This window comes from Panthera tigris, chromosome A2 (genome assembly GCF_018350195.1).
Source record: "Panthera tigris isolate Pti1 chromosome A2, P.tigris_Pti1_mat1.1, whole genome shotgun sequence".
In the NCBI taxonomy this organism is placed as follows: Eukaryota; Metazoa; Chordata; class Mammalia; order Carnivora; family Felidae; genus Panthera; species Panthera tigris.
Window position 1 is genome coordinate 9171806 of NC_056661.1, and position 12174 is coordinate 9183979.

The 12174-nt window shown below is 55.3% G+C and overlaps 1 protein-coding gene across 2 annotated transcripts; it reads right to left on the minus strand.

The window, feature by feature from the left end:
- Nucleotides 1-1136: 1136 nt before the first annotated feature.
- FARSA (phenylalanyl-tRNA synthetase subunit alpha) lies at nucleotides 1137-12151 on the minus strand. 2 transcript variants are annotated; one of them, XM_042978305.1, is made up of 14 exons: nucleotides 11985-12151; nucleotides 9037-9370; nucleotides 6848-6985; nucleotides 6667-6765; nucleotides 6465-6583; nucleotides 5196-5288; nucleotides 4983-5111; nucleotides 4791-4906; nucleotides 3099-3183; nucleotides 2904-3003; nucleotides 2644-2812; nucleotides 2473-2550; nucleotides 2205-2319; nucleotides 1137-1533 (listed from the first exon to the last, which is right to left on the minus strand). In XM_042978305.1, the coding sequence occupies exons 2-14, from the start codon at nucleotides 9181-9183 to the stop codon at nucleotides 1395-1397; spliced, it is 1527 nt and encodes a 508-aa protein (XP_042834239.1). In that variant the 5' UTR covers nucleotides 9184-9370; nucleotides 11985-12151; the 3' UTR covers nucleotides 1137-1394. The 2 variants fall into 2 exon arrangements, with proteins under 2 accessions (XP_042834239.1, XP_007098251.2); XM_007098189.3 differs by lacking the exon at nucleotides 11985-12151 and having other exon boundaries at nucleotides 9037-9571.
- Between the last annotated feature and the right edge of the window lie 23 nt (nucleotides 12152-12174).

The window sequence follows — 12174 nt, forward strand, 5'->3', positions numbered from 1 at the left end:
ACTGGAGAAGCCCACGGCCTCAGCTGCCAACTGTTTGGGTTTAACGACGGCTTCATGGTTATACAACTGTTCACATTTCCAAAGTGCACTGACCCTGAAGATGTGGGGTGAGCAACGTGGAGGCTGAGATTTGCTTTAAAGTATCTGCACAGAAACAGAGATCCCACTCACCGTTCAATGTGGGCTCATGAAGCTCTGTCCTACTCATCTCCCTATTCTGAGCCCCCGTGAAATCCTTATGAGAATTTTTTTAATGTTCACTTATTTTTGAGAGAGAGACAGCTCAAACAGGGGAGGGGCAGAGAGAGAGAGAGACAACGGAATCTGAAGCAGGCTCCAGGCTCTGAGCTGTCAGCAGAGCCTGACATGGGGCTCGAACTCACGAACCGTGAGATCATGACCTGAGCTGAAGCCAGACGCTTAACCCACTGAGCCACCCAGGTACCCCTTATGAGAATTTTTTTCCTAACATAAAAAGAGCAGCTTTTTAGGGGGAGGATGGAGGGATGAACAGGCGGAGCACAAGACTTTTAGGGCAGTGAAAATACTCTGCACGATACCGTAGTGATGGAAACACATCATCTTACGTTGTCCAAACCCAGACAATGTACAACACCGAGCATGAACCACAATGTAAACCATGAACCAACCGCGGGTGACTGTGTAGTTCATTCATTGTAACAAATGCACCCCTCTGGCGGCGAAGATGTTGACAGAAGGGAGGCTGTGCATGCGCGGGGGCAGAAGGTATACGGGGAAATTGCCGTACTTTCTGCGCAATTTTGCCGTGCGCCAGAAACTGCTCTTTAAAAAAAAGAGGAGGGGAGGGGGCGGTGTTTTAAAGTTGCCCCTGTCACCCCACCATGCTGGGCTCCCAGGGGGAATCTCGGCACCTGCCCTGACCTTCCCCTCCCAAATGCCCCTCGCCCGGGGCGGGGGGGCTTCTGTTCCATTCACCTAGAGGACAGCCTGGCACCACCAGGTGATGGGTAAATGCTTGATGGAGCCAGTCCTCCCCAGGGGGATGGAGCAGGCTCAGGCAAGCCAGGGGCTCCTGAGGTTCCAGGATCCCCAACCCAGCACCCCTCACACCAAGGACTCCTCACACTCCTCCATCCCTAAGGAAAGGCACCATATGAGGACAAATGCCCACTTTATTAGCCAGCAGCTGGCCTGCAGGGCTCCCTAGGGCCCACCTTCATAGATCATACCTGCGACCTGCCCCCCCCACCCCCACCCCCGGGACCGTGGGGCAGATGGGGAAAGAGGAGCTACCAGGGACGGGGGGATGGCCTCACAGAGGCCTCATAAATACGAGAGGGTCACTGGCAGGGATGCAAAGGGGCTGGACGGCAGGGGCTCAGGGAAGGCGGGCTATCCCAGGGCGGTCCACGTCATGCGGTGCCCTGTGTCCGTGGGGGCCCCGGCTCAGCGTCTAGGCGGCACAGGGGGCTGTCGTACACCATCTGCAGGTTCACCTTGTGGCCTACCAGCTCCCGGATGTTGTTGATGCCGTATTTGATCATCGTTGGGCTTTGGGCGGGGAGGGGAGGAAACAGTTTTAACGCCACGTCAGGTCACGCTCTCCTCTGATCACACCCTCTCCGATGGCTCCCATCTCCTTCGACTAAAAGCTCGAGTTGCTCCCAGGGCTCACGAGGCCCTGGCGTGTCCTGTGTCCTGCCCCTTTCCCACCCTCACATCATCTCACTCTACTGACTCACTCCCTCCAGCCACCTGGACCTTTCTCAGTGTTCTCCAAACACAGCACGCACATTCCCGCCTCAGGGCCTTTGCACTGCCTGTTCCTGCTGACTGAACACCCTTCCCAATATTCCCCTGGCTTACTCCATTCACCTCCAGTCTTTGCTCAGATACCGCCTCTTCCTTGAAGCCTTCCCTGACAACCATGTCTCCTTAGTCCTCCCTGCTGCATTTTCTCTACAGCACTTACTGGCCTCAGACACACTCCAGACTTTACCTGTTCGATTTACTTATGTATCTTACTAATTATTATCCTTTTCACTGCACTACGACCCTAACTTCACAGAGGCAGGGATGTGTGCTGTCATCCTCATCGCACAGGACCAAGCATACAGCAGATGCTCACTAAAGGCTTATTGAGTGAATAGATGGATGGTGCTGGAGGTCTGCAGGCCCCCGGGCCCGTCAAGTCAGACACCCTGAGTGGTTTGGGCACTCACCGCTCCAGGGAGAGGCCCCAAGCAATGACTGACACGTTTTCGGGGAGTCCCATGGGCAGCAGCATCTCGGGGCGGAAGATCCCAGAATTCCCGACTTCTACCCACTTCCTCAGGCCTGTAGAAGCAGGAGAAGGACAGGACAGATCGTGTGGATGATGCTGGGTCTGGCAGTGAGCTTGGGAGTGGGCTTGGCAGTGAAAGGGACCCGGGTTGAGCGTAGGCAGCCTGAGACATCCCTCCCCCTCCCAGGACCAGGTTCCACCCTGACCTTGGTGGTAGCTGAACACCTCCATGCTGGGCTCCGTGTAGGGGTTGTAGGCCGGCTTGAAGCGCAGCTGGGTAATACCTGGGCAGGGGAACAGAGGAGTGGAAGATGAGCCTGGCAGCCATGGCCTCCTCGGCCCCACTAACACCGCCCACCGTGGCCCCGCCTGCCTACCCAGCTTCGTGAAGAACTCCCGCAGGACGCCCATGAGGTGGCCTAGGGTGAGGCCGTGGTCAGCCACCACACCCTCGATCTGGTGGAACTCGGCCAGGTGTGTGGCATCTAGGGTCTCGTTTCGGAACACACGATCGATGGAGAAGTACTTGGCCGGTGTGAAGGGCTTCTGGGGGCGACAGGCAGGCCAGGCCCGGGAGTAGGTCAGAAGGTCGGTAGGACAGCCCCCAGCCTCCCCCACTGCCCAGGCTGAGCTGCACCTTCTGGGCCAGGCGGTAGAGGGCGCGGGCACTGGCGGACGTGGTGTGCGTGCGCAGCAGGTTTTTCCGGGCCTCTTCCAGCTTCCAGTTGTACTTGTACCTTCAGGAGGACAAATGGCAAGGCCACGTTGTGGCCTTCGGGTCCCCGACCTTCTTCCCCCATCCCGACACCCCGAAGCCCTGGGCCTGCCTCACCCCTGTGAGCCGTAGCCACCCTGAGAGTGGGTCCGCTTGACCCGATGGACGTAGTCCATTGGAAGCTGCAGGGCCTCAGCTGGATCTGGGCAGGACAGAGCATCACCTGGTCAGTCAAGGAGCATTTCTCAAACAGCCACTGCACAGAGGACAGACAGCAACACGTGCAGCTCCCACCCTCGCCACCCACGGCAGCCAGAGGGTGCTGGCGAACATCCCAGTCACATCCCTCCTCTGCCCAGAGCCCTCCGTCTCCCTGGGGGTGGGGGTGGGGGGGGATGGGGGGAGATGACAAAGCTCGCTCTCTGGTGATGCGGTCCTGTCACCTCCCATTCCTTCCTAACTGATCACTCCCTCCAGTCACAGGGCCTCCCAGCTGATACGTCAGCATACCAGGCACATTCCAGCCTCCGGGCCTTTGCACTGGCCATTCTCTCCTGGAACTTTCCTTCCCAGATATGGTTCTCTCCCTTCTGTCCTTTGGCCTTTACTTAAACAAAGGGCTGATTTTAAATGGACAGCTCCTTCCCCTCCATGCCAGGTTCCACTGTGTTTACTGCCACCTTGCATGACTGCATTTACATAGGACTCGGGATTTGACATACATCTGTCCTACCAGGATGCAAGTCTCACCAGGGCAAGAACTGGTTTCATTCATAGCTGTAACCCAGGTGTTTATTAAAAATTTTTTTTAACATTTTATTTATTTTTGAGACGGAGAGAGACAGAGCACGAACAGGGGAGGGTCAGAGAGAGAGGGAGACACAGAATCTGAAACGGGCTCCAGGCTCCGAGCTGTCAGCACAGAGCCCGATGTGGGGCCCGAGCCCACGGAGCTCGAGATCGTGACCTGAGCCGAAGTCGGACGCTCAACCGACTGAGCCACCCAGGTGCCCTGCGGTAACCCAGGTGTTTAATAAAGATCCTGGCACACAGGAGAGGCCGAACAATCACTTGTTGTGTGAATATGCGAATTCTTAAGATCCCTTTCCAGAAACATCATTTTGGTGCACCTGAAAAGCCTGACATCAAATCCCAGCTTCACTGCTTATGAGCCGTGTGACCCTGGCAGGCGATGTTCCTTCTCTGAACCCCGCTTTCCTCGTTTATAAAAGAGACCTAACAGCGGTACTTCCTACAATTGGCAGGAGAATTAGAACAGCGGCTGGCGTATGGTGAGTACTTAAGTTTTGGGGGCCATGGTAACTATGACAGCAATGCTACTGTTGCTCCTGGCCGGGTAACAGGCACCCAACTCAGTGGCCTCCCCTGCCTTCCTGCGCGGGACGATGACAATCACTGTGGAAAGTCATTCAATTTCAGACAGTACTAAGCACTGCGAAAAAAAGAAAAAAATGGGAACCAAGCTTAGAAACTAGGGACAAGGGATGTTTTGAACTTGGGGGGACAAAGGCATGTCAAGGTGGCCTCTATGAGGTGACACGTTAGCAGAGGTCTGATGCTGCAGCCCACCTCGAAGACCTGGGAGAAGATGGTCCTTGGCCGAGAGCTGCCTGGCAGCACGGGCCAGGGCCACGAAGTGGGCAGGACAGGACGTGGGAGGAAGTCACAGAGGTCAACGGGCCCAGCGGGCCACAGCGAGGATGGAGTTTATTCCGTAAAGTAAGTATGCCACTCCAAAAAGTTCTGCCCGGGCCTGGCGCCTCTGATGGTGGCGCCCACCCCACCTACCTCGAAGGAAGAAGGTGTCATGTTGGTCACGTGCTGGGTGCTGCTGGGGCTGGAAAAGTGCATCAAAGTTCCAGAAGGAGCTCTCAATGAAGTTGTCGGTCGGCATCTCCGTGAATCTGGAGGGAGATGAAGCCTGACCGTCTGGCCTGTGCCCTGTGGCTGGGCCGGCCCCACCCCCGGCCCTGTGCTCACCCCATCTCCAGGAAGATCTGCCGGAACTGCGTGCGGACCTTGAGCAGAGGGTGCAGGTGGCCGCTATCTGGGAGGACGCCATGGGCCAAGAAATTGTACGGCTTGAAGGGCCGGTCCCGCCAGGAGCCGCTGTCAGAGGATGCAGGGCACAGGGGCCTGGTGAGGGCTGCCCTCCCACCCTGACCTACCCCAGTCCCTGGGGCCACTCCCTACCTGGAGATCATCTCTGGGTTCAGCTCCGTCTCCTGTTTGGAGATGCTGGTACTGAAGGCACTGCCTTTGCTCACCCAGTAGGTCTTCAGGGTCCTGAGGCCAGAGGAGAGGAGGAGTTGCCCACTGTCACCTCTTTCCAGAGGCTTCCCTTGAACTCCTATCTGAGGCTGACCCCAACACTCCCCACTCAGTCGCTCCACTTTATTTTCTTCCCAACATTTATCGTCACCGGAAATTCTCTTATTTGGCCCACACCTACATTGCTGTGCCCGTTCACTTATTCGTTCAACAAGCACTTAACGAGAATCTACTATGTGCCAGGACCTGTTCAAGGTACTTAAGCACCCAGCTGAGTAAGAATAATAGGTCAAGTCTCAAGGGTTTATCCCGTGCCAGGCTCTTTTCTCTTCCACTGCAATCATCCCACTACTTTGTGAAAAGAGGTCATTTTACAGATGGGGAACCTGAGGCCCAGAAAGATCGAATGCCTTGGCAAAGGTCACCCAACCAGTAAGTGCCAGGAGCCCGGACCTGGATTGGGCAGCCCTCCTCCAGTCTGTGTTCTCATCACCACTATGCCACTTGGTACCTGCTCAAAGGGTACATCAGCCCTGTGAGAGCAGAGCCCCCAGCCTGTGCAGGTCCCAGCATTCAATCAATTTCAGACACTGAAATCAGAGCCGTAAAGGAAATAAACATGGCACCCAGAATGGAAAGTATAAGCGAGCAGCTTTTACGGAACTCAAAGGGAGAGATCAGTGTCAGGATGGCCTCTTTAAGGTGACACACAGGCACAGGTGTGATGCGCGAGCTTGGCTTAAGAGAAGACAGTTCTCTCGGGGCGCCTGGGTGGCTCAGTCGGTTAAGCATCCGACTTCAGCTCAGGTCATGATCTCGCGGTCTGTGAGTTCAAGCCCCACGTCAGGCTCTGTGCTGACCACTCAGAGCCTGGAGCCTGTTTCGGATTCTGTGTCTCCCTCTCTCTCTGACCCTCCCCTCGTTCACGCTCTCTCTCTGTCTCAAAAATAAATAAACGTTAAAAAAATAAAAAAAAAGAAAAAAAAGAGAAGACAGTTCTCGGCAGAACTCGTGGCATGAGCAAAGGCCCTGAGGCGGCACGAACCTGGCATGAGTGCTTGACAACCATAGGGTAAAACACAGCTTGGAGGACACTGACGGCACTGCCCCAGTGTGGGCAGCACGGCGCCCTCCCCCCATTCCTCCGGGGCCACACAGGTGATGGCTGATGGAAAGGGGGCACCCACTCACACTTCGGTCAGCAGTTTCCTCTTCCTGAGCTCACTCCTTTCCTTCTCACCCAGCTTCTCAGCCTGCCCACCCTGGACCAGTTGGAGCCGCCGCTGCACCTCGTCCTCCACGCTGTCCACCTGCCGTGATGATGACAGGGGTGAGGCACCGTGAGGGCCAGGTGCCCATGTGCACACCTGCCCGCCTGTACGCGGGGACTCACCACTCGGAACACACGGGGCCCATCAGCTGCACTCTTATCCACGCGGATCCACTTGTTGGACATGGCCTTGCTGAAGCCCACCTTGCCGCTGGGCAGTCGCTGGGGGAGTGAGGCCACAGTAAGTGGAGCATGGGGCCACCTGACCCCGTCACCTCCCTGGGCCTTGTCCCTAGGCCCTTACCATAAGCTCGCTCTGGGCCAGGCCCTCCGGCGGGATGCTGCGAAACACCCGGGCCTCATGGCTGCCCTCCCGGGCTATCTCCTCGCCCTCAGCGGTAAGCTCCCAGCGCTTGGTGGAACGCAGCTCAGCCTCAATGATCTGCAGGGAAATGGGGGAGGGGGCACGCACAGAGACAGGGTTCAGAGCCAGGCACGCCCTCACCGCAGCACTGGGCTTATAGAGTGCCCGAAGCCTGCCTCACAACCGAGCTGCACCACTTCCCAGCTGAGTGACTGCCCCTTGCTGAGCCTCAGTTTCCCTTCTGTAACATGCAGATAATGAGAGATGGCTCACACCTCCCAGAGCGAGGTAAAGTGCTAAGAATGCTACCTAGCCAAAAAATAAACTCGACTGCTTTCGAATCCAAGAAAGATTTTTAAGGTCCCAGGTGAATTGACTTGTCTCCACATTTGACGTGTTCACATCTCAGCGCCTGGAGTGTCAGAGAAGGGCCCCCGTGTCCACATTACACACAGGGACCCAAAGCTCCGTGGTAAGGATGGGTCCAGGTCATGTAAAGAGGGGCAAGGCCGGCTGGGGCCCATAGGGCTTAGCTCCCTTTTCATTCTAATTCCCAGCTCTGTTCCTCACTCCCTGTGTGAACTTGGGAAAGTTGTTAAACTTCCCTGAGCAAGTTTTCTTATCCACAAGAGAAGGGTGTGATGGGCTCTACCACAGGAAGTTTTCTTGACAAGTAACGCATTCAGTAAGCAGCAAATGCTGCATAAATCCTAACCACTGTTCCTATCGTTGTTATTACCATCTCTGCTGTTAGACTGAACCACATTAAATAGCCACTATTTAACCTTCTGTGACCAGCACAAGTCAATTCCACATCAAACAAGGTACTGTCACCCCACCCAAGATACCTTTCCTGCACTGATAACCTCAGGATCTGCAGCCAGAATACTCAATTTCTTTGTCTTTTAAAAATTTTGCTAATGTTTATTCATTGTTGAGAGAGAGACATAGCACGAGCTGGGGAGGGGCAGAGAGAGAGAGGGAGACACGGAATCCGAAGCAGGGTCCAAGCCCTGAGCTGTAAGCACAGAGCCAGATGTGGAGCTCAAACTCGTGAACCAGGAGATTATGACCTGTGCCGAAGTCAGATGTTCGACTGAGCCACGCAGGCTCCCCTGAATGCTTAATTTCAAATCCAGGTTTGCCTGTCCCTTCTCATGACGCTGATCAAGTTACCGACCAGTGCTCAGAAACTGTCACATCTGCAAAGCGGGCGTAACAGTGCTATCATGCTCCGGTTATGGCAAGGACTAGATGATAAATGAAGTTGAGACCAAAGTGGGGCACAGAATATGAGCTCAATGAATACATACCCCAGTTATATTTTCTGATTCCTAGCCTTGAGGATCCAGCCTCCTGGGGGGGCCTACAGGCCTCTCGGAATCTCCTCTTATGGCTCTATCACCTTTCACTTGTCCAAGTCAAAAAGGCTGGGCTTCATCCACGCTCCCCCTGCCTTGCCAGGAATCCCCTCTCCCTTCCACCCGCCTCCCTACAGCCAGACACCATGCCCTCTACCCTGGGGATGTGCCAGCCTCTGCCTTCCTCCCCTCACCACCAGTCCTGCCCCTGCCAATCCTTCCCCAAAGTGATGCAGACAGCACATACATCTGACTGGTTCCAGCTCTCCCAGTACCCCCATGAGATAAAGACCTACGAGGCCTTGTAAGTTTTGGCTCTACTAATGCCTTTCTACGCCTGTTTCCCGTTCCCACCATTGATCCTGAAGCTTTCCTCCTCAGTGCAGAGGCCCGACTCGGCTGCCACCTCCTCCAGGAGGTCCTCTTTGACTCCCCAGGCTGGGCCAGCTGTCACCTCTGGGTTGCCTGTGCTCCCTCCATCACTCTGCAGGTCACCTGAGGGTCTCCCTCGTTAGATCGCAATCTCCGCGAGGGCAGGAACCGCCTCTTCCTGGTCCACCATCGTGCCCCTCGCCCCCGCCAACTCTCTCTCAATGGACATTTACTGCGAACGGAACGTCAGCGCTCCCGGGCTCTCACTTGTTTCCGACTCCCTGCCCGCGCACCCCAGGATGGACTCCTGAAGGACTCCTCAAGAAGCAGTGCCTTCCAGGCAAGAGGACTGCAGGTACAAAAGCGAGAAGGCCAGGCATCACGGGCCCGACTTACCTCTCCCAGCGCCTGCAGGCTCTTCACGGCGCCCACCACTGCCTGGTGCTCCACGCCCAGCTTAGCCGCCAGCTCCGCGCTGTCCAGGCCGCCATCGGCCGCCGCCAGCTGCCTCAGCAGCACCTCCGCCACCGGGCCGTCCGCCATGGCTGTGCCCAGCGTGCTCGGCGTATCCCGCCGGAGCCTGAACAACCGGAACCGGAACCGGCGCCGGGAGTGTGTGTCGCCATCTTGAGCGTGGCGGACCTTGTGCCGGGCTCAGAATGCCGCCATCTTCAGTGTGGCGCTGGAAACTTAGGGGGTGGGAGGGACACCGTGCCCACCTCCACCCTAGCTGGAATAATGGTGATTGGTGGACTAGAGAGGCCAAATTGCAAACCTCAAGGACAGAATCACAGAGTTGTTTTAAGTGTCACCCAGCCCCACCTCCAGCAGGCGGTGTGACCTTGGACTTCTGTCTCTCTGTGCCCAGGAGCCCCCTGCCTTTCTGTATTGGCCTGTGGGAGGGCTGTAGGTGGTGGGCTTCAGGGACAGTCATTCCCTGGTCAACTACTTTTAAGGTCCCCCCCCCCCTTAATTTTTAGTGTTTATTTTTAAGAGAGAGAAAACAAACAGTGGGGGGGGGGGGGGGAGAGAGGGAGAGAGAATCCCAAGCAGGCTCCACACTGTCAGCGCAGAGCCTGGCTGGGCTCATTCCCACAAGCTGTGAGATCATGACCTGAGCCAATATCAAGAGTCAGACACTTACCTAAGACACTCAGGCGCCCTTTTAAGTTTTTAAAGGGAGACTAGGTAGGGACTATCCTTATATACAAAGGGGAGAGGGAGTCAACTAAATATAGTTACAGTCAAGGTAGCAGCTAACCTATGTGGACATCCCTGTGTGCTCTGCCCAGTGCTAAGTGCTTCAGGTGTGTTTTTTCATTTTCCCAAAAACTTTGATACAGATATTGATATCACCGCCATTTCACAAACGTGAAAATGGAGGCTCCAGAGGGTGGTATGTTCTAGCAACAAACAGTTGCTAGAGATAGTGCCAGAAACTATAAACACCTCCGATCCCACCCCCCATCCCCGAATGCCCGGAGAAGATCAATGTCAGGGCAATAATGCATACTCGAAACCACTTCTGGCCCATAGAGATAGAATGCGGGACACAAATCTGATTTTAAGCTTTCTAGTAGCAGTGTCAAAAACAGAGTGGGTGAAATTAATTGGAAGAATTTACCAAACTTGCCAGGTCCAAATGATTATTTCCATACTTACTATAAAATTACTAATGAAATACTTCACATTCTTTTTCCATACTAAGTCTCCAGAATCTGATGAGTGCTTTTACGGTTATGGCACATCTCGGTTGGGACAAGCTACATTTCAAATGGTCCACCGTCACGTGTGGCCAGTGGAGATTATAGTAGGCAGTGTAAGTAGAGTCTAATCCCATTTATGCCACTCACCCAAATCGCTTAATCTTTCTGTGCCTGTTTCCTTGCCTGGATAGAGATGCTATAAACGCAGGTTATTTAAGTGAAAATACTACCCACACACGTACACGTACTTGCTAAGAGTCAACTGTGTGGAGCATGTGACAAGTGTGATTCTAAGCAGAACACCTGTACTCATTTAACCATCACGATTACTATTTGAGCCTGGAAAATGGGTTTACGCACATCACCCAATCCTGACCCTACGATAAGCTCCTGATAAAAATTCAGGATGTGTCCCTCAAAGTCCCTTCTTAGCTTCAAAGCACTTTCTTCCTGTTTTGTTTATTGAATTCCTCCAAGAGTCTTTCCTTCTTTCTGTCACATAGCGAGTAGGTTTTAAGCCTGCCGGGTGCCAGGTGCTGCAAGAGACACTGGGGGATGGTAAAGTGAATAAGACCGTCAGAGTGTCTACAATCGAGCAGGAAGCACCAAGCTCATGTGTGCATGACATATGGCGGGAGGGAGGGAAGGCTGGAGGGTCAGTGGCAGGCCTGCAGCGGCCACCCCAGATTGGGGCTCCTCATGACCAGGGATTGGTGGGGGGGGGTCAGGTTGGCTGATACTGGATACTGCCTGGGGCAGGGCAGAACCCCAACTTCTCCAAGACGCCTTATTCCTCCCTTTTCTGAGTCCCCACCACTATCCCCAAAGCCCCCCCCCCCCCGCTTTTGCCAGGATTCCCCCTTCCAAGCCCACGTTCCCAGGTCCAGAGCCTGTTTGCTCAGGGTTTGGGAAACCCCCAGCCTTCCTTCCTGCTTCCTGCAGCTTGCGGGCAGGGAGATGGTGTCTGTCACTGTCAGTCACGTGCCTTTGGCTTCAGAAGACTCTAGACTCAGGGGTCCTGCCCATCTCCCTTGGACTTTATCTTCCCCACCATCTGTCTCTTTTTTTCCTCCCCAACGGAACCCCCATCCTCTCTTCTTTAGCCGTTTAATTGCAAAAGCCAGGCCGTTTGTGGGAGACCACAGGCAGCGACCCCTTTACTGGCTGAGGGAGGGGTAAAGGAGAGGCCGCAATTAGAGGAACAACCCTACCCCACTCTGGGAACCACAGCCTATAGTCACATCTTGGAGCCTTCTGGGCTTCCTTCCCTCTGTCCCAGGACAACCCTAACAGCACTGAAAGCGGTTTTGTAGGGCGGCACGAGCCAAAGTTTCTCCTCCTAGCCTCTTAGGGGCTCCTGTGTCTTCAGATGCTAAGTGACTTGCCCCGGTCACACAGCAGCAGTCTGACAGGCGGCCAGGGCACTAGGGGCCAGAGGGGAGAGAGCTAACATTTTACTCTCTGGCCTGCAAGGCTGTGGCACCGGGATGAAGTGAAGACCCAAGGACTCGGCCTCTGAGCTCAGACGCCCTCTGCCCCACCGTGGCCCGGGGCGGGGGCGAGCGAGAGCGAACGCGTCAGTAGGGGCTCCCCAACTGCAGGGTAGAAAGTGGCTGGGAAAACCTTGCCCACCCTTACCCGCAGAGGGGACGAGAGAAGGCGAGCTGGGGCAGGACCCTGGTCCTGAGCAGTGACAGCGGCACTCGCGCGCGTTCTTTAAACTCCCAGATCGGGAGCTAAGCGCGCGGGCTAGGGCGGGGTTGGGTCGAGGTCTGGTCACATGACCTGGCCAGAGGGGCTCGAGGCCCCCACCACATCGGTGGGCGGC